This window comes from Ranitomeya imitator, chromosome 6 (assembly GCF_032444005.1).
Source record: "Ranitomeya imitator isolate aRanImi1 chromosome 6, aRanImi1.pri, whole genome shotgun sequence".
NCBI classification, from domain to species: Eukaryota; Metazoa; Chordata; class Amphibia; order Anura; family Dendrobatidae; genus Ranitomeya; species Ranitomeya imitator.
In genome coordinates this window covers 575,506,184-575,528,553 of record NC_091287.1, presented here as the reverse complement: position 1 = coordinate 575,528,553, position 22,370 = coordinate 575,506,184, and the positions used below count along the sequence as shown (strand labels likewise).

General features: G+C 49.6%; 1 protein-coding gene across 11 annotated transcripts in view; it reads right to left on the bottom strand.

Annotated features, from left to right (window-relative positions):
- Positions 1–9,814: 9,814 nt before the first annotated feature.
- The window catches only part of LOC138643269 (alanine aminotransferase 2), a 159,670-nt gene continuing 147,114 nt past the window's right edge, over positions 9,815–22,370 (bottom strand). For all 11 annotated transcript variants that reach the window (XM_069732186.1, XM_069732180.1, XM_069732182.1 and 8 more), the window contains 10 exons: positions 15,582–15,671; positions 15,384–15,492; positions 15,069–15,202; positions 13,677–13,920; positions 12,305–12,384; positions 12,049–12,185; positions 11,795–11,969; positions 11,562–11,717; positions 11,237–11,349; positions 9,815–11,158 (listed from right to left, as the gene is read on the bottom strand). In XM_069732186.1, the coding sequence (XP_069588287.1) occupies positions 11,065–11,158; positions 11,237–11,349; positions 11,562–11,717; positions 11,795–11,969; positions 12,049–12,185; positions 12,305–12,384; positions 13,677–13,920; positions 15,069–15,202; positions 15,384–15,492; positions 15,582–15,671 (1,332 nt within the window). In that variant the 3' untranslated portion in view covers positions 9,815–11,064. The remainder of the gene's footprint in view (positions 11,159–11,236; positions 11,350–11,561; positions 11,718–11,794; positions 11,970–12,048; positions 12,186–12,304; positions 12,385–13,676; positions 13,921–15,068; positions 15,203–15,383; positions 15,493–15,581; positions 15,672–22,370) is intronic.

Sequence of the window (22,370 nt, the reverse complement as noted above, 5' to 3'; positions counted from 1 at the left end):
GTAAATCTGTGCACCATTTGGCGGTATTACCTGAGCTTAAACCTGAGCCTATGCAGTGCGATAGGACTTTGACTAGAGTTGAACGGCAAGAACACAGACGTCTGAATAGGCTGTGTTTCTACTGTGGTGATTCCACTCATGCTATCTCTGATTGTCCTAAGCGCACTAAGCGGTTCGCTAGGTTTGCCACCATTGGTACTGTACAGTCAAAATTTCTTCTGTCCGTTACCTTGATCTGCTCTTTGTCATCGTATTCTGTCATGGCATTTGTGGATTCAGGCGCTGCCCTGAATTTGATGGACTTGGAGTATGCTAAGCGTTGTGGGTTTTTCTTGGAGCCCTTGCAGTGTCCTATTCCATTGAGAGGAATTGATGCTACGCCTTTGGCCAAGAATAAGCCTCAGTACTGGACCCAGCTGACCATGTGCATGGCTCCTGCACATCAGGAGGTTATTCGCTTTCTGGTGTTGCATAATCTGCATGATGTGGTCGTGTTGGGGTTGCCATGGCTACAAGTCCATAATCCAGTATTAGATTGGAAATCCATGTCGGTGTCCAGCTGGGGTTGTCAGGGGGTACATGGTGATGTTCCATTTCTGTCAATTTCGTCATCCACCCCTTCTGAGGTTCCAGAGTTCTTGTCTGATTACCGGGATGTATTTGATGAGCCCAAGTCCGATGCCCTACCTCCGCATAGGGATTGTGATTGTGCTATCAATTTGATTCCTGGTAGTAAGTTCCCAAAAGGCCGATTGTTTAATTTATCTGTGCCTGAGCACGCCGCTATGCGCAGTTATGTGAAGGAGTCCCTGGAGAAGGGGCATATTCGCCCGTCATCGTCGCCATTAGGAGCAGGGTTCTTTTTTGTAGCCAAGAAGGATGGTTTGCTGAGACCTTGTATAGATTACCGCCTTCTAAATAAGATCACGGTTAAATTTCAGTACCCCTTGCCGTTGTTATCTGATGTTTGCTCGGATTAAGGGGGCTAGTTGGTTCACCAAGATAGATCTTCGTGGTGCGTATAATCTTGTGCGAATTAAGCGAGTCGATGAATGGAAAACTGCATTTAATACGCCCGAGGGTCATTTTGAGTATCTAGTAATGCCATTCGGACTTGCCAATGCTCCATCAGTGTTTCAGTCCTTTATGCATGACATCTTCCGAGAGTACCTGGATAAATTCCTGATTGTGTACTTGGATGACATTTTGATCTTCTCGGATGATTGGGAGTCTCATGTGAAGCAGGTCAGAACAGTTTTCAGGTCCTGCGTGCTAATTCTTTGTTTGTGAAGGGATCAAAGTGTCTCTTTGGTGTGCAGAAGGTTTCATTTTTGGGGTTCATCTTTTCCCCTTCTACTATCGAGATGGATCCTGTTAAGGTCCAAGCCATCCATGATTGGACTCAGCCGACAACTCTGAAAAGTCTGCAAAAGTTCCTGGGCTTTGCTAATTTTTATCGTCGCTTCATCTGCAATTTTTCTAGTATTGCTAAACCATTGACCGATTTGACCAAGAAGGGTGCTGATGTGGTCAATTGGTGTTCTGCTGCTGTGGAAGCTTTTCAAGGGTTGAAGCGTCGTTTTTCTTCTGCCCCTGTGTTGTGTCAACCAGATGTTAAGCTTCCGTTCCAGGTCGAGGTTGATGCTTCTGAGATTGGAGCAGGGGCTGTTTTGTCGCAGAGAGGTTCTGATTGCTCAGTGATGAAACCGTGCGCCTTCTTTTCCAGGAAGTTTTCGCCTGCTGAGCGAAATTATGATGTGGGCAACCGAGAGTTGCTGGCCATGAAGTGGGCATTCGAGGAGTGGCGTAATTGGCTTGAAGGAGCTAAGCATCGCGTGGTGGTATTGACTGATGATAAGAACTTGACTTATCTCGAGTCTGCCAAGCGGTTGAATCCTAGACAGGCTCGTTGGTCGCTGTTTTATTGCCTGTTTTGACTTTGTGATTTCGTACCTTCCGGGCTCTAAAAATGTGAAGGCGGATGCTTTGTCTAGGAGTTTTGTGCCCAACTCTCCGGGTTTGTCTGAGCCGGCGGGTATCCTCAAGGAAGGAGTAATTGTGTCTGCCATCTCCCTTGATTTGCGGCGAGTGCTGCAAAAATTTCAGGCTAATAAACCTGATCGTTGTCCAGCGGAGAAACTGTTTGTCCCTGATAGGTGGACGAATAAAGTTATCTCTGAGTTCATTGTTCGGTCTTGGCTGGTCATCCTGGAATCTTTGGTACCAGAGAGTTAGTGGCTAGATCCTTTTGGTGGCCATCTCTGTCGCGGGATGTGCGTACTTTTGTGCAGTCCTGTGGGATTTGTGCTCGGGCTAAGCCCTGCTGTTCTCGTGCCAGTGGGTTGCTTTTGCCCTTGCCAGTCCCGAAGAGGCCTTGGACACATATCTCTATGGATTTTATTTCAGATCTTCCCGTTTCTCAAAAGATGTCAGTCATTTGGGTGGTCTGTGATCGCTTTTCTAAGATGGTCCATTTGGTACCCTTGTCTAAATTGCCTTCCTCCTCTGATTTGGTGCCATTGTTCTTCCAGCATGTGGTTCGTTTACATGGCATTCCAGAGAATATCGTTTCTGACAGAGGTTCCCAGTTTGTTTCGAGGTTTTGGCGAGCTTTTTGTGGTAGGATGGGCATTGACTTGTCTTTTTCCTCGGCTTTCCATCCTCAGACTAATGGCCAGACCGAACGAACCAATCAGACCTTGGAAACATATCTGAGATGTTTTGTTTCTGCTGATCAGGATGACTGGGTGTCCTTTTTGCCTTTGGCTGAGTTCGCCCTTAATAATCGGGCCAGCTCGGCTACCTTGGTTTCGCCATTTTTCTGCAACTCTGGGTTCCATCCTCGTTTCTCGTCAGGACAGGTTGAGTCTTCGGACTGTCCTGGTGTGGACACTGTGGTGGACAGGTTGCAGCAGATCTGGACTCAGGTAGTGGACAATTTGACCTTGTCCCAGGAGAAGGCTCAACGTTTTGCTAATCGCAGACGCTGTGTGGGTCCCCGACTTCGTGTTGGGGATCTGGTTTGGTTATCTTCTCGTCATATTCCTATGAAGGTTTCCTCTCCTAAGTTTAAACCTCGTTTCATTGGTCCGTATAGGATTTCTGAGGTTCTTAATCCTGTGTCTTTTCGTCTGACCCTTCCAGATTCTTTTTCCATACATAACGTATTCCATAGGTCATTGTTGCGGAGATACGTGGCACCTATGGTTCCATCTGTTGACCCTCCTGCCCCGGTTTTGGTGGAGGGGGAGTTGGAGTATATTGTGGAGAAGATTTTGGATTCTCGTGTTTCAAGACAGAAACTCCAGTATCTGGTTAAGTGGAAGGGTTATGCTCAGGAAGATAATTCCTGGGTCTTTGCCTCTGATGTCCATGCTCCCGATCTTGTTCGTGCCTTTCATGTGGCTCATCCTGGTCGGCCTGGGGACTCTGGTGAGGGTTCGGTGACCCCTCCTCAAGGGGGGGGGGTACTGTTGTGAATTCTGTGGCAGAGCTCCCTCCTGTGGTCACAAGTGGTACTTCGGCTGATTCTCTCTGTGAGCTTCCGTTGGTGGAGGGAAGTGGTACTGCGGCTTCAGAGTTTCCTCCCTCAGGTGATGTGGTGAGGTCGTTAGGTGCTGTTCTACTTAACTCCACCTAGTGCTTTGATCCTGGCTTCCTGTCAATGTTCCAGTATTGGACTTGTTTTCCTCCTGGATCGTTCCTGTGGCCTGCTGCTCTGCATAGCTAAGTTTTCCTTTGCTATTTTGTTTGCTTTTCTTCTGTCCAGCTTATCTATTTGTTTGCTGGAAGCTCTGGGACGCAGAGGGTGTACCTCCGTGCCGTTAGTTCGGTACGGAGCGTCTTTTTGCCCCCTTTGCGTGGTTTTTAGGGTTTTGTGTTGACCGCAAAGTTACCTTCCCTATCCTCGCTGTTCAGAAAGTCGGGCCTCACTTTGCTAAATCTATTTCATCTCTACGTTTGTCTTTTCATCTTAACTCATAGTCATTATATGTGGGGGGCTGCCTTTTCCTTTGGGGTATTTCTCTGAGGCAAGGTAGGCTTATTTTCTATCTTCAGGCTAGCTAGTTTCTCAGGCTGTGCCGAGTTGCATAGGTAGCGTTAGGCGCAATCCACGGCTGCCTCTAGTGTTGTTGGAGAGGATCAGGGATTGCGGTCAACAGAGTTCCCACGTCTCAGAGCTCGTTCTCTGTTTTTGGATTATTGTCAGATCACTGTGTGTGCTCTGACCTCTATGTTCACTGTGGTACTGAATTGCCTAATCATAACAGCTGACCCAGGCTGTACGTGAGAACATGCAGGCAACCCAGCGGCGCTAGCGCGTATGGTACGATCGGAGGGCCAGAGAGCGCACCTTGGAAATATGACAGAAGGTCCTGGTGTTAGAGCCCACTAGGCAGAACAAGTTCCAAGCTGCATGGCAGGGGCCCTACCAGGTAGTGGGGAAAATAGCCGACACCACCTATAATGTCGCCGATTGTGACGACCCCAGGGTTATCCGCATGTTCCACGTGAATATGCTGAAGCCCTACCGGGAGCGCCCTGAAGAGGTAGTGGCCATCTGTGCACCTGAAGCAGATGATTTAGCCGGACTTCCCTTGCCGGATGTCTTAGGAGAAAGGACTCAGTCTAAAACATGGGACCAGGTACACTTGGGTGAAGACCTAGGCCCCCGGGAGAGACAGCAGGTGGAGGCGTTGTTGAGGCAGCGACAGAGGATGTTTTCGGGGAGACCAGGGTACACTCGCCTGGCACAACACAATGTTGAGACCCAGGATCAGACCCCCCTGCGACAACCCCCCTTCCGCGTTCCTGAGGCTGTACGAGAAGGGATGCGACAAGAGATACAAGAGATGTTGCGTTTAGGGGTCATTGAAGAGTCAGATAGTCCCTGGGCATCCCCCGTAGTGTTAGTGCCCAAGAAGGATGGGACTACACGGTTTTGTGTAGACTATCGTAAGCTCAATGAGAAAACAGTGACGGATGCATATCCCATGCCACGTGTGGATGAGTTGTTAGTTCGGCTGGCGGGGGCAAAGTATTTGACCACCATCGATCTATGCAAAGGCTACTGGCAGATTGCCCTTAGTCCTGACGCTATTCCCAAGTCAGCATTTGTCACCCCATTCGGCTTATTCCAGTTTTGAGTTATGCCATTCGGGATGAAGAATGCCCCGGCGACCTTCCAGAGGCTGGCATGGCCGGCTTCTGGATGGTCTCCAGGACTATGCTTGTGCCTACCTGGATGACATCACCATCTACAGTGCAACATGGGAAGAGCATCTAAATCACCTAGAGACAGTATTGGACAGGATCCACAAGGCCGGAATCACCATGAACCCAAACAAGTGTCACGTGGGCAAAGCAGAGGTTCAGTAGTTAGGGCATTGGGTGGGAAGTGGGAAACAGTGACCAGAACCAGCCAAGATTGAGGCCATAGCCAAATGGCCCACCCCACGCACTAAAACCCAGGTCATGGCGTTTCTATGGACAGCGGGGTATCACAGGAAATTCGTTCCCAATTACAGCAACGTAGCCAAGCCCCTCACTGATCTGACCGGTAAGAACCATCCCCGCCAGGTAACCTGGACCCCAGAGTGTGAGAAAACCTTCCGCCAGCTAAAGGACGCCATCACCAATACCCCTGTATTGGCCGCACCCGATCCAACTAAACGTTTCCTGGTTCACACAGACGCTTCTATGTTTGGATTGGGGGCAGTACTGAGCCAAGTCGGGCCGGACGGCCAAGAACACCCGGTAGCTTACCTGAGTCGGAAACTGCTGCCCCGTGAAGTAAGCTATGCGGCCATCAAGGAGTGCCTGGCGGTAGTATGGCCACTCAAAAAGTTGCAACCATATTTGTATGGACGACAGTTTTCCCTCCTAACGGACCATAATCCCCTAGTCTGGCTTAATCGGGTCTCCGGAGACGTCAGATTGCTGCGGTGGAGTTTAGCCCTACAACCTCTGGACTTCACTATCCACTACAGACCCGGCAAACAAAACGGTAACGCCGATGGACTAAGCCGACAAACGGAACTTGTACTAACCCCATAAACTTCGGTCATCCCCAAACTGATCCGTTAAGGATCAGACTGTGTATGCCGATCGCGTCGCTGAAAAGGGGAGCCGTGTTATGTGTTACGGAACCCCACAGCACCCAGAATATGTTGAGTTATATGTATATATAATAGGTTCCATGTGAGATGCATGTCCCTAGTACATCAGCCCACAGGATGCGCCCCTGGGCAGAGGGGACACGATATTCCCCTTTTGTCCTCCCCCACCTTTGTAATTCCCACAGTAAATATTGGCAGGCAACGGCCACCTGCGGCTATTGTAATGTATGTCTGGCCTGCCGCTTTTCTATTGGCCTGCCCTGTATATCTGTGTGATATATTCTGTGTCCTGTGAGTAAAGTGTTGTCAGACTGGAAATACGTGGAGAAGCAGTGATCTTTTATATGCGCCCATGTAACCAAGGAATTCCAGCCAGCGTCCTTCATTCAGACTCCAGCCAAAGCAGAGTGGACCTCCTGAAACACGGGGTGGTACTGAAAGAGGTACCCCAGCTTGGTAGACCCCGTTACAAATACATCTTTATTTAGCTTGCAAAAACGCATACAAAACCACATCAAAAACGCACCTGCGTTTTCTGCCAAGACCTGCGGATTTAGTGCAGAAAAATCCGCAGGCAAATCTGCAACATGTGCACATACCCTAATGATTACACTCACCAAAAAAAGTGAAATGTAGCATAATCAGGATCCCACAGGGGTCCAAGAGAGGTGGACTGCAGCTTGACCAGCTGGGATCACTGAGGGTTTCAGGTGTCCGTGGTAGAAGCAATTACATAGTAACATAGTTAGTAAGGCCGAAAAAAGACATTTGTCCATCCAGTTCAGCCTATATTCCATCATAATAAATCCCCAGATCTACGTCCTTCTACAGAACCTAATAATTGTATGATACAATATTGTTCTGCTCCAGGAAGACATCCAGGCCTCTCTTGAACCCCTCGACTGAGTTCGCCATCACCACCTCCTCAGGCAAGCAATTCCAGATTCTTACCGCCCTAACAGTAAAGAATCCTCTTCTATGTTGGTGGAAAAACCTAGTATGTAAAAGAACACCCAGTAAGTTGTCGGCGCTTCCATATCAGGATTCGATCAATTAGCTACTCCAGAACCATAGAGATCCTTCCTTGTGCTCATAAAATTCCTGTAGGTCGGCTCTCTCTTCTGCGATGAGATCTCCCCATGCAATGGTGCCACTACCCCTATGCGCGTTTCAGCGGTGTGCCTTCGTCAGGTACACGGGAGGCTGAATGTTACCAAGTACCTGAGATTCGGTTTACGTGGTATATTAATAAACTGAATGGACTTTTGTTTTAACCCTGAATGACCCAGCGTATGCCTTAAAGACCGGCCAAGTGAGTACTCCCCGTCCACAGTTGATGGAGAAATACCAGTTGGTGCTAGACTGTGAGCATCGGTCCAGGAGGTACGAGGGAGGACTACAGCAGGTGTTTGCTGTGGATCAGCGGGTCCACGAAATCCGGGAAGCTTGCTGTGGATCGGCAGGTCCATGAACTCCGGGTGGCTTGCTGTGGATCGGCGGGTCCAATAAATCTGCAGAGCGGAGCCTTGCAGAGCGGTATGGGGCCATGCAGGACGGTGTGGAACCTCGCTGTGCAGAGCATTGCGGAGTCGGACAGAGCCTTGCAGAGCGGAGCCTCACTGTGAGGAACTGTTGGGGTGAATAGATTGCCATGTTAAGTTGGTGAGGGGCCTGAAAGGGCATGGGGAGTCCACGGTGTGCAACCCAAGAAGGGATGGTTGCCCGAAAGGGGGTGGAGTCCCAAAAGGGGCAGTGACCCAAACAGGGATGGTTTCCCAAAAAGGGGTGGAGTCCCAAAATGGGCAGTAACCCAAACAGGGATAATTGCCCAGAAAGGGGTGGAGTCCCAAAAGGGAGCAAGGTCCCAAGAGGAGGTGGAGTCCCAAAAGGAGGCGGTGACCCAAATAGGGGTGGTGGCCAAAAAAGGGCAGCAGATTGCCCACCCACACTCTGCCGAGAAATTGTCAACAGAGAGACACTGAAGGTGGCGTGATGGAAGAGGACAAGGAAGAGTTAGAAGTAGTGACTTTTCTGTGAGCTCAGTGTTGAGTGACTTAGGTGGGAGACCTCATAGCGGACTTGGTGAAAAAGGGTCAGACCAGATAGAAGGTATGGGTGCCAGGGAATCACCACACCGTACTGACCGCTGGGGATGGGGGTGGTCCGACAAAGGGGCAACTCTATCAGAGGAGGTGACTGAGTCGGGTGGTTCCAAAAAGGTCCAGTGACAGGACCCAATTGTGAGGCGACCGAGAAGGGTCTCTGGTCAGTTAATAGGTGCCAAGCTCGTGGGTTTAGGCAGAGGGGGAAGGTATGTGGTATGGCGGTGGCCATTTGGTTAATGGGCTGTGTGTATCACAGATGTGGGTGGCACTGTGATGGAAGCCTGGGCTTGTTTTGCTCAGCAGATCTACTGCTGAGGGTTACTATACATTGGGAAGGCTTCCGGATGACTTGGAGAGATAGGTAGGTCCAGTCACCTACATACAATAACCAAGGGGGTGTGTCTGAACACCCAAGATGGAGTCCGTGTGTTTGTGCATGGGCAGTGCTGGCTAAGCTGAGCCAGAGAGTGGAGGCCTGCGGTATACCTCTGGAGAGGACAAGAGGTATCCAGGAACCTGTGCGGGTCGTCACGGATAGTTAACGGACACTAATCCATGTTAGGCACACCAAGACTCAGCGAGGACTGTGGGTATTGTCTTTTTTTAAAAGGTAGAACATATGTGGGTGAAGCGTCACTTGATGCGATGCTGATAAATAAACAAATATTTTCCTTGAAAACTTTATTTTAGCAGGTTTACAGAGTCAACGTGTTTCGAGGTCAACATAGGACCTCTTCATCAGGACAAATACCTAGTGGACCGCTGTGAAAGATGATCTTAAGATAACCCGGGTGTTTTCTAAAGAAATACCGCATATAGACAAGAATCTTTCACAAGGGTCCACTAGGTTTTTGTCCTGATGAAGAGATCCTGTGTAAACCTGCTAAAATAGTTTTCGAGGAAAATATTCATATATTTATCAGTAGCGCCTCAAGTGACGCTTCACTGGGATATGTTCTCTCTCTAAAGTCCTTCGGACTCGTGTCCTGCAGCAGAGGATACATGCGATTGTTACATGTAGCTTAGGTGCAACAAAACCAGGTGAGCACATCCATGTTGGTTTCTGTGCTTGTTTTACAGTTAAAACGATATTTTGCGCGTTCTTATGTCCCAGTTTTTCAATGTCTTTTTAATAATGTGGTGGCCAGAACTGAACACAGTATTCGAGATGAGACCTGAGCAAGGAATAGAGGGAGATAATTACTTAACGTGATCTAAACTCAATGCTTCTCTTATACATCCCAGAACTGTGTTTGCCTTTTTTTGCTGCTGCATCACACTGTTGACTCCTGTGCAGTCTGTGATGTTAATATACCCATCTTTTTACACCTGCTGTTGCTTAGTTCTATTCCTCCCATTCTATAGATGTAATTTTAATTTTTCTTGCCCAGATGTAGAATCTTGCATTTCTCTGTTAAATACCATTCTATTAGTCGCTGCCTATTGTTTAAGCTTATCTAGATCCTTCTGAATCCTTTTTTTTTCCTTCACTAGTGTTAGCGATCCCTCCTATCTTTGCATCATCTGCAAATGTGATTAGTTTACCTTCAATTCCCTTATCTAGATCATTTATAAAAATGTTGAACAACATGTTTTCCATCTTTATTGGTTTCAGCATTCGCACATATTTAGCCCTTGTCACATGAGCAGCAAATTATTATTAGGTCATCGTCGGTTGCGATCATTGTATGAAATGCCGGGAGGCCACACCGGGGGGCGACACCTAGCAACTGAGTTCATACTGTGCGTCCCACCTCAGAATAAAGGCCCTGCCACCTCACACCGCCCAGAGGAGGAGGATGATTAGTTTTGTGCATTTAGCATAGCAGCGTCATCCAGTGATTTCTATATAAAGAGGGGTCTTCAAGCAGATAGTGAAGGGCCCCTCGCCTAGAGAGCGCCCAGGTCATTATCTCCCCACATGAAGCATTTTATAAGCAGATTTAACATGCGATTCAAGGTGAATAGCAGGATGTCAGAGTGGTACATGGAGGTCCGGACATTACACCAGAGGGTACACCAGCGGGAGGCAACAGCTCGGACCACCACATGCTCAAAAATGACTTTACAAATTGAAAAATGAAAGTGAAACTCTGGAAATGGGAATTTCTCAAGATCCAAACAGAAGAAGCAATCAGAATCAGCAGAAAGTGGTCAGGAGGTCTCGTCAGTCAGAAGACCACCGGTATGGACAGGTGTAATTATAAAGTGGCTGGGAGGTCTCGTCAGCCAGAGGACCACCAGGACAGGATGGGCAGGTGTAACTTATAAGGTGGTCAGGAGGGCTCATCAGAAGGAAGACCACCAAGCTGGACAGGTGTAATTATAAGGTGGTCAGGAGGTCTCTTCAGCCGGCCGACAATGTGTAACTGTGTGCTAGTTGGGGGGTCTTGTCAACTGGAAGACCACCAGAATGGGATGGGCAGGTGTAACTATAAGAGGGTCAGGAGGTCTCGTCAGCCAGAGGACCACCAGGACAGGGTGGGTACATGTCATGATAAGGCAGTCGGGAGGTCTCGTCAGCTGGAAGACAATGTGTAACAATAAGCTGGTTGGAAGGTATTGTCAACCGGAAGACCACCAGAATGGTAGTAACTATAAGGCGGTTCGGAGGTCTAGTCAGCCAGAGGACCAACAGGACAGGATGGGCACATGTAATTACAAGGCAGGCGGGAGGTCGTGTCAGCCAGAGGACCACCAGGACAGGATGTGCACATGTCATTATAAGGCGGTTGGGAGGTCTTGTCAGCCAGAGGACCACCAGGACTAGATTGGCACTCATAATTATAAGGTGCAAGAACAGGAACTGCCATGGGTCTCGTGTATCACAGTCCTGTCCATCATGGAGAATATTCCTGCATGAATTTCTGGTGGAAATCCTTCAGCCGCTCCAGAAGACTCTTCAGCTTCTCGGTTGGTGGGAGAATAGTCATCCTGCAGAAATACAGACAAGCATAAACCAAAACGTGAGAATGCACAAGCTGCAGCTTGGTGTCCGGGAACTGCACCTACCTAAAGTGGTGGGTTCCATCTCGCTGGCCAAAGCCGCTCCCCGGTACAACACAAATGCCCGTCTCTTCCAGTAACTTCATACAGAAGAACATGTCTGGGGCCTGACCTTCAGACTGCGGAGGAAGAGGAGGGAAGTGGTGAGGGCGATGTAGGTGCGGCTGGTCAGAAGGTGACACTTCCGCCATCTAGATCCAACCATCGAAATGAAGGAAGACAATTAAACCATTTTGGGGGGTCTCGCCCCATCAAATTCACTCTCCAGCGTCTGATGGAACAGACCGTGTGGATGGTAACAGGGACTGTGCGGCTGCCATAAGGGCGTTACCTGGGCCAGTCTGACTGCTCGCTCTGGAATCTGGATCCTTGGGAAGGAGTACATGGCTCCCTGGACTGGATTACACTGGATCCCTGGGGCTCCATTTAGGATTTCCTCGGTGAGCCGCGCCTTCTCCGCCAGGTTACCCAGCACAGCTTGCTTCTCCTGGGAATGAAAGGCAAACAGTAAGAGTCGCCATAGTCTTGCTCCGCCACATCTTATGCCGCTCTCTATGGTCTTACCGCCATGAACTGCTTATAGGACGGTTCTCCCGGTTGAGGGGGGTTCACGATCATGTCCAGAAGCGCCTGCCCGGGCACAGGGGGGCACAAACGCACAGACACCAGCTTAGTGAGCTCCTGTTTCACAGCACAGTCCATATTGACCACCTCCATGTACCCACCCCGGAAACCGCACCTGAGGGAGGGAATAACATCATGGATGAGAACTACCATCTCCAAGACCACCAGGGGAGATGCGGCACATCTGCACTCACTCGCCCATGAAGCCCTTGGATGTGGAGTGAAATGACGCCAGCTCCACCACGTCCGAGTACTTGGGGCCCATCTCAAACAGAACCTTCTTGAAGGAGTGGAAGGCGCAGCCCTCGGCATAAATGTTGTCCTGATAAACCTGAGGGGAAAGGAGCAGCAACGGGACCCCAATAAGAGGTATCCGAGGGAGGAAAGAAGCGGGCGAGAAGGTGGAGGGGGACAGCAAAGAACGGGGCGAGGAGCAACTGGACTGCTCACCTCATCGGCCATCACAAACAGGTTCTCTTCAGCCGCAAAGCGAATCACGTCCTCGATGCATTTCCTGCTCTGCACCTGACCTGAGGAAAAACAACGCAGATCACTGGGAGACCCCCAGCCGCCCTCACCCCTGTCACCGGGATACCTAGAGTGGAGACCCCCAGCCGCCCCATCACTGGAAGACCCAGAGCGGAGACCCCCAGCCGCCCCCATCACTGGAAGACCCAGAGCGGAGACCCCCAGCCGCCCTCACCCCATCACTGGAAGACCCAGAGCGGAGACCCCCAGCCGCCCCCATCACTGGAAGACCCAGAGCGGAGACCCCCAGCCGCCCCCATCACTGGAAGACCCAGAGCGGAGACCCCCAGCCGCCCCCATCACTGGAAGACCCAGAGCGGAGACCCCCAGCCGCCCCCATCACTGGAAGACCCAGAGCGGAGACCCCCAGCCGCCCTCACCCCATCACTGGAAGACCCAGAGCGGAGACCCCCAGCCGCCCCCATCACTGGAAGACCCAGAGCGGAGACCCCCAGCCGCCCCCATCACTGGAAGACCCAGAGCGGAGACCCCCAGCCGCCCCCATCACTGGAAGACCCAGAGCGGAGACCCCCAGCCGCCCCCATCACTGGAAGACCCAGAGCGGAGACCCCCAGCCGCCCCCATCACTGGAAGACCCAGAGCGGAGACCCCCAGCCGCCCCCATCACTGGAAGACCCAGAGCGGAGACCCCCAGCCGCCCCCATCACTGGAAGACCCAGAGCGGAGACCCCCAGCCGCCCCCATCACTGGAAGACCCAGAGCGGAGACCCCCAGCCGCCCCCATCACTGGAAGACCCAGAGCGGAGACCCCCAGCCGCCCCCATCACTGGAAGACCCAGAGCGGAGACCCCCAGCCGCCCTCACCCCCATCACTGGAAGACCCAGAGCGGAGACCCCCAGCCGCCCCCATCACTGGAAGACCCAGAGCGGAGACCCCCAGCCGCCCCCATCACTGGAAGACCCAGAGCGGAGACCCCCAGCCGCCCCCATCACTGGAAGACCCAGAGCGGAGACCCCCAGCCGCCCCCATCACTGGAAGACCCAGAGCGGAGACCCCCAGCCGCCCCCATCACTGGAAGACCCAGAGCGGAGACCCCCAGCCGCCCTCACCCCCATCACTGGAAGACCTAGAGCGGACACACCCACCATCACTAAGACACCCAGATCACAGAGACCCACCGCCAACCCCGATCACGTGACACACGGAGCAGAGACCCCCATCTGACCCCCCCCCTCCATCACTGTAATGCCTGGAGCAGAGACCTCCTTCCATCCCAGGGAGACCCAGAGCAGAGAGGACCCCCGGGCCACCCCACATCACTGTGGAAGGTACCTGTGGGGTTTCCCGGGTTAATGATGCACAGGACCTTGGGGTCGCAGTGTTTCCGGGCCTCGTGCAGCGCCCTCTGCAGCTCGGTGACGTTCAGCGCCCAGCACTTCTCTTCGTCCAGATAGTAGTTCACCTGCACGGCCCCCAGCTCCGCCAGCGCAGCCGAGTACAGGGGGTACTGGGGGATGGGGATGAGGACACCGGTCCGAGAGCGGCCCTGACCTGACACCAGCAGCTTCAGCATGGTCTGAAGGAAGAGATCCCGGTGAGACAGCAGCACTACTGGGGTTAACCACACAGGATGCCAGGGGAGAAGAGAGGACAGAGGAGAAGAGAGGACAGAGGAAAAGAGAGGACAGAGGAAAAAGAGAGGACAGAGGAAAAAGAGAGGACAGAGGAAAAAGAGAGGACAGAGGGGGGACAAAAGAGAAGGGGGACAGGAGGGGAACAGAAGAGGAGGAGGTGACAGAGGAGGAGAAAGTAGCAGTGGGGACAGAGGAGGGAGGGGGCCTTGACCTAATAATAGCAGAAGGGTCTCCAGGAATCTGAAGCAAAAGGTGGTGATGACGGCAGCATGGACAAAGACACTGATGGCAGAGGAAGGAGAGCACAGGGCAGGAGGGGACATGATGCCAAGACAGCCCTAAAACATGACGCCGTGCCTGCCTGTGCCATCACATCCTGAGGCAACAACTCCGGGGAGAAGTATTACCCTCCACTGTACACGGGTCAATGTCTAGGGTCACACGGTGCAGATGGTAACAGAGCCCCTACCGGTCATGACCATCTCTGCCGGCCGTCAGGGACTAGTAAGGAGGATACTGTGAATGTGATGCATAATGCTGTGGTAGAGGAGAACTCGGCCATGTCACGCTGCGGGGGGTTATGTCGCTGAGGATCCCCTAAAAGGAGCCGGTGTGAATGCTTCAAGGGGGTATATGGATGTAACAGATGCTGATAAATAGTTATGTATGATCGGTGTACGCTCCATCCACGGTTCCAATCGGATTGCTTCCCTCCGCTAGCTGAGCCATCTCTGATCGTTGTATTAGGTGTCTCTATTAATTCACTTTATTTAATATAACTGTATATGCCGTATTGTTTTGTCCCCGTTGTAAAATCTTTAAAAAAATTTATATATACATATATTTTTTTTAAAACACTGGCTATTGTTCTGGATTAAATATAAAATGTAATAATTCTGTTCCTTTTGATCTGTAAGCCGCACTCCAAAGCCATAAGCTGCCTGTCAGGCATCCAATCGGCCTGTAGAAATGGCCAGGGGTGGCAGCAAGTAGTTCATGCGGTACTGTCCAGGCTCGAGGATGTGTGTGCGTGCGGCAGTGCTGTCCAGGCTCAGGGTCAGGGGTCCGGCGTCGAGGGGCGGCCACTTACCACGATGGAGTCACTGGCACCGGTGGAGAGGTAAATGTTGTCTGGGTTGGAGGGGATGCCGCCGTCTCTCCGCTCAATGTACCTGGACACATCCTGCCGGACCACCTCTATTCCTTGGCTGGCGCTGTAGGACCCTGCGATATAGCACAGTAGGAAGTCATGAAGACCTCAGCACCACATCTACCACCAACCCACACTCGGGGGGCTCATATGTGACAACTACAGCTCTGACCATTGATGGCACAGGCACACAGACCTCTGACAACACTTCCTGCCCTATCAGACCTCCCCAGGAGAAGTCAGCACGTTACCCACCGAGGCTGTTGCCCCCACAAGCCTGCAGAATCCGCAGCGCCTTCTGCTTCACATCATCCGGGAACTTATTGTCGTTCAGGAGCTCTGGGTACAAACAGATGGCGCTGACCTGAGGGAGGAAACACCCCGGGGTCACAGGGCGACAGAGGAACACCCGACACAGCCCTGCGCTGGAGGACTCCAGTACTGCATCCTCACCTGCCGCAGGAAAGTGATCGGCTTCTGACCCATCGCATGAGCGTCCCCGATGTTCGCTTTAATAACTTCTGAAAACGGTTTCTTCACCCCCTGTAATTAAATGTAAAGAGTCATAAGGTATATAGATATATACACAGCCCCTCAGTCCAGGTGGGAGACCCCAGAGAAAGTGGTGAAGAATGAAAGGGCTGAAATCCTGAGGGACTTCAAGATCCAGGCGGATAAGCAGGTGTTGGCTAATCAACCAGACAAGGACCAGAAGACAGCAATGATAATACAAACCCTGGCAAAAATTATGGAATCACCGGCCTTGGGGGATGTTCACTCTGTTTTTCTACAAAATTAAACAACTAACAAAAAAAAAAAGCCGATCACAAGCATGGCACAAAACTAAAGTAATTTCAAATGGCAACTTTCTGGCTTTAAGAAACACTAAAAGAAATCAAGAACAAAAAATGTGGTAGTCCGTAATGGTTACTTTTTTCAACTAAGCATAGGGAAAAATTATGGAATCACTCAATTCTGAGGAAAACATTATGGAATCACCCTGTAAATTTTCACACCCAAAAATAACACCTACAGCAAATTAGATCTGCTCGTTAGTCTGCATCTAAAAAGGAGTGATCACACCTTGGAGAGCTGCTGCACCAAGTGGACTGACATGAATCATGGCTCCAACACCAGAGATGTCAATTGAAACAAAGGAGAGGATTATCAAACTAAGAGGGTAAATCATGACGCAATGTTGTAAAACATGTTGGTTGTTCACAGTCAGCTGTGTCTAAAATCTGGACCAAATACAAACAACATGGGAAGGTTGTTAAAGGCAAACATACTGGTAGACCAAGGAAGTCATCAAAGCGTCAAGACTGGAAACCTAAAGCAATATGTTTCCAAAACAGGAAATGCACAACAAAACAAATGAGGAACGAATGGGAGGAAACTGGAGTCAACGTCTGTGACCGAACTGTAAGAAACCGCATAAAGGAAATGGGATTTACATACAGAAAATCTAAACAAAAGCCATCAACACCTAAACAGAAAAAAACAAGGTTACAATGGGCTAAGGAAAAGCAATCGTGGACTGTGGATGAAAGTCATATTCAGTGATGAATCACGAATCTGCATTGGGCAAGGTGATGATGATGGAACTTTTGTTTGGGGCCGTTCCAATGAGATTTATAAAGATGACTGCCTGAAGAGAACATGCAAATTTCCACAGTCATTGGTGATATGGGGCTGCATGTCAGGTAAAGGCACTGGGGAGACGTCTGTCATTGCATCTTCAATAAATGCACAAGTTTATGTTGATATTTTGGACACTTTTCTTATTCCATCAATTGAAAGGATGTTTGGGGATGATGAAATCATTTATCAAGATGATAATGCATCCTGCCATAGAGCAAAAACTGTGAAAACATTCCATGAAAATAGACACATAAGGTGAATGTCACGGCTGCAAATAGTCCGGATCTCAATCTAATTGAAAATCTTTGGTGGAAGTTGCAGAAAATGGTCGATGACAAGAATCCAACCTGCAAAGCTGATCTGGCAACCGCAATCAGAGGAAGTTGGAGCCAGATTGATGACGAGTCCTGTGTGACCCTCATTAAGTCCAGGCCTCAGAGACGGCAAGCTGTAATGAAAGCCAGAGGTGGTGCAACAAAATAGTAGTGACGTGTTGGAGGGTTTATTTGTTTGTTTTTCATGATTCCATAATTTTTCCCCTCTGCTTGGTTAAAAAAGTAACAAATACTTACCACAACATTTTTTGCTCTTGATTTCTTTTAGTGTTTCTTCAAGCCAGAAAGTTGTCATTTGAAATTGTTTTTTTTTCTACAAAATTAAAGTAGAGTTTTTTGGCACAAAACAATTGAATGAACATCCTCCGAGGCCAGTGATTCCATAATTTTTGCCAGGGGTTGTGTTGTGAATTCTGTGGCAGAGCTCCCTCCTGTGGTCACAAGTGGTACTTCGGCTGGTTCTCTCTGTGAGCTTCCGTTGGTGGAGGAAAGTGGTACTGCGGCTTCTGAGTTTCCTTCCTCAGGTGATGTGGTGAAGTCGTTAGGTGCTGCTCTATTTAACTCCACCTAGTGCTTTGATCCTGGCCTCCAGTCTATGTTCTAGTATTGGACCTGTTTCCTCCTGGATCGTTCCTGTGGCCTGCTGCTCTGCATAGCCAAGTTCCTCTTTGCTATTTGTTTGCTGTTTTTTTCTGTCCAGCTTGTCAATTTGTTTTTTTCTGCTTGCTGGAAGCTCTGGTACGCAGAGGGTGTACCTCCGTGCCGTTAGTTCGGTACGGAGGGTCTTTTTGCCCCCTTTGCGTGGTTTTCTTTAGGGTTTTGTGTTGACCGCAAAGTTACCTTTCCTATCCTCGCTCTGTTCAGAAAGTTGGGCCTCACTTTGCTAAATCTATTTCATCTCTACGTTTGTCTTTTCATCTTACTCACAGTCATTATATGTGGGGGGCTGCCTTTTCCTTTGGGGTATTTCTCTGAGGCAAGGTAGGCTTATTTTCTATCTTCAGGCTAGCTAGTTTCTCAGGCCGTGCCGAGTTGCATAGGGAGCGTTAGGCGCAATCCACGGCTGCCTTTAGTGTGGTTTGAGAGGATTAGGGATTGCGGTCAACAGAGTTCCCACGTCTCAGAGCTCGTTCTTGTTTTGTGGGTAATTGCCAGGTCACTGTATGTGCGCTGACCTCTATGTCCATTGTGGTACTGAATTACCTTTCATAACAGGGTTGTAGATGTGGCAGTGCCAAGTGACGGCAACATCAGAAAGAAGGAATATGAGAAGATGGAGAAACACCAGGACCTCAAAGGAGAACGGGAGAAGATGTGGAAGGTGAAGGCAACAGTGATCCCAGTGGTGATCGGAGCAGTGACCCCTAAGTTGGAGCAATGGCTACAACAGATCCCAGGAGCAGATGTCCAGAAAAACGCAATGCTGGGAACAGCCAAGATCCTGCGCAGAACCCTCAAACTCCCAGTACTGGTAGAGGACTCGAGAATGAGAGAGGACAACAAACACCACTCACATTGGGGGGTGAGAAGGAAGAATTGCATTAATATATATTTATTTCTAAACACTTTTTCTTACTTTATCTCCGCTCATACTGATACACCATTTGAAAGGTAAACTTGCCTCCTTCAGCAAGAAAATAGCCAAACAAACCACACATCCACGATGTGATCACAAAATACAGTTTAAAGGGAATCGGTCACCTAATTTTGGGCCTATAAGCTGTGGCTACCGTCATCAGGGGCTTATCCACAGTATTCTGGGGTGACAGATCCCCTTAAAACATTAATTTTCATAAACCTGCAGTAAGGAAAAATGACCTGCAGGTGGCACCACACTACCCCAAAGCTGCTTACAGACATCACAAACAAATCCTAACATTTGCCTTGAGGCTTTCCAGCTTGCTGAACTCCTTGCCCAGCTGATTTCAGGCACACTGGAGGATTGCACACTTCACTGCAGGCGAGTCACATATGCAAACACATTTATAAACATGCACTGCCTATTCAATTGCACACTTGCTCCGTTTATACTCCACTGACACACACAAATGATACACCATTTCAAAAGGTCAAATAACCTGCAAGTGGCATTTGCCTTGGGGTCTTTCCAGCTTGCCAAAGTGCTTGCCCAGCCTATTAAAGGGCCACTGTCACCCCCTCCAGCTGTTATAAACTAAAAGAGCCACCTTGTGCGACAGTAATGCTGCATTCTAAGAAGGTGGCTCTTTTAGTTTTTGGTTCTGTTATTCCCTCAATAAAGCGTTTTATAATTTTCCCCAAATACCTATCTTTAGACCTGGAGGCAGGCCTGAACCCCCTCTTTGAAGCGCCCAAATGCCGTCACCCATCTCTTCTTGGGCGCTGGTCGCCGCCCCTACAGCGCTGTTTTCATCTGAAATCCGGCACCTGTGCTGTGCGTGCCTGCCAGGGGCAGGCGCATTGAGTAGTGGCCATCATAGCTCAGATGCCGGGTTCCTGACGGCGCCTGTGCGGGCAGTGCGGCCACCCTGTTGCTGAATCCCCGCCCCGCACTGTGTTATGCATTCGACAGCAGGAAAATCCCCTCACAGATTTGATCAGGATCGTTTTGTTTGGCAAGTTGTTTGAACCATAGAAGAACATCAAAGCATACTACAAGAACTCTCACCCGTGGAATGGCGAGCACAAAGAGAGGGGGAATGTAAGGGGAAGAAACGCATTAGGCACGTCTCCTCAGTAACGGGTCCGAAACAGTCAGGGCTGTCACCTAAATTACAGGGGGAAAAGCTTAAAATGCGGGACCGCTCCCTGTACTCGAGAAAAGGGGGCGTGATTAAGCTGAGAGAACGTTCACGCGTGAGGATTCAAACAATTTGGGCGGGAACATCGAGAGTGCGAGACGCCTGTGAGGTAAAATCAGATGTCAGGCGACTGGGCAGAGTAGAGCAGAGACTGGGACAGAAAAGCGCTTGGACAGGAGACTACCGAGGGAGTACAGCTCAGACGCCGTTGTCCCCGCTGCCTTCACCGAGACCGCTGCCACAGCCGCCCCCACTGACCGTGAGAGACAAGGTCTGTGAACGGGACTTTGGAACGCAACGATACGACATAGATAACCGGACTGCTCGTTGTAAACCGTGTTTGGGCAGTGTTGCAGGTCACCGTACTGTTGGGACACTACCCGCTGAGGAGAAGGACTAGTGATGAGCGGGTGATCTCTGAGTATTTGACTGCTCGGAGATTTAGTTTTCATCGCCTCACCTGCATGATTTACTGCTGCTAGCCAGCCTGAGTACATGTGGGGGTTGCCTGGTTGCTAGGGAATCCTCACATGCAATCAAGCTGTAAATCATCTACCTGCGGCAACAAAAACGAAATCGCCGAGCAGTTACAAATACTCGGAGGACACCTGAGCAACGAGTACTCTCTCTCATCACTAATAAGGATGTTTCCCCCTTCATCTACTGGACCCAAGACCCGCGTCAGGATTCCGAGAAATCGTCGCCATCGTCAGGACCACGAAAGGACATCACCAATGTCAGGAGAGATTACCCCATCTTCCTCAGGACTGTAAGCGGCCCCAGTCACAGACTGGAGTTCAACCGTGACTGGCGTCTGAGCGATAAGTTATTAATTGAATTGCCTGTTTTATTTGTCCTGGTTTCTTTAATTTAACCCCATTAGCCATTTACTGTCATAGGGAATATTGTCCCTCCGTTTTCTCCCTGCATGGAGTTTCCCTCAGTTTTCTCCCTGCATCCTCCGTTCCTGACGTCTCACACTTGGCGTAGTCGGCAAGATGCAGTCTACACGTATAGACATGGCAGACCAAGCACCTGGGGGGGCCGTAGGTTCAGTATCTCTCGGGGGCAAATGTTAACCTTCCAAAGTCTAATGGGAATAACACCATGTTATGGAGCTGGACTGAGCGTATAAAGGGGAATCATGAGAATGCACCCTATGTTACCTGCCTTGCAGGCAGAGGTAGCCGTGATGGCTTTAGACAGGGAGGCGAGAGAGTCAGTTATGTTGCGGCCCTCCCGGGAACCAGATACCCTTGACAAAGTATTACAAATACTGGAGGAGACTTACGGGGACCCCATGGACGTAGGAGAGTTACACATGTGGCTATTTTGTCGGGGTCAAAGCTAGAAGCTCAGGTTTACCGTGGTGAATAGATCACCGAGGGATGTAAAGAATATATATTTTCGTGTTCTTTACGTAAACGGTTTGTGTAATATCTTACAAAAACAAAACAAAGAACTTCCATGAATTTTGGAGCCATTTTTCCAGTTCCAGCTAGTGCAGGTGGGAGGGGCGAGTGACTTTCGTCGAGCCTGGTATTTATGACCCCAGGGCAATAAAAACCCCTTCCAGCATACAGTCCGTAGCCCATAGAGAAACAAGGAGAGTCAGTAGAGAAGGGGGGGTTTAGCCCACCTCATGAGCTGAAGAACAACTAAACTTATATGATATTTCATACCATATCGTGACAGCTCCCCTCCCCGTATACTCACCCCCTGGCGCTGTGCAGTCCCTGCTTCCCAGCTCCGGTACCGCTCTCCCTGTATATATACACTGCACAGAACCCCTACTCCTGTATATATATATATATATATATATATATATATATATATATATATATATATATATATATATATATATACACACACACATATACACACTGCACAGTACCACTCCTCCTGTATATATACACACTGCACAGTACCCCTACTCCTGTATATATACACTGCACAGTACCCTCCTCCTGTATATATACACTGCACAGTACCACTCCTCCTGTATATATACACTGCACAGTACCCTCCTCCTGTATATATACACTGCACAGTACCACTCCTCCTGTATATATACACTGGACAGTACCACTCCTCCTGTATATATATATATATATACACTGCACAGTACCACTCCTCCTGTATATATATATATACACTGCACAGTACCACTCCTCCTGTATATATATATATACACTGCACAGTACCACTCCTCCTGTATATATACACTGGACAGTACCACTCCTCCTGTATATATACACTGCACAGTACCACTCCTCCTGTTTATATATATACACTGCACAGTACCACTCCTCCTGTATATATACACTGCACAGTACCTCTCCTCCTGTATATATACACTGCACAGTACCACTCCTCCTGTATATACACACTGCACAGTACCACTCCTCCTGTATATATACTGCACAGTACCACTCCTCCTGTATATATACACTGCACAGTACCACTCCTCCTGTCCTGTATATATA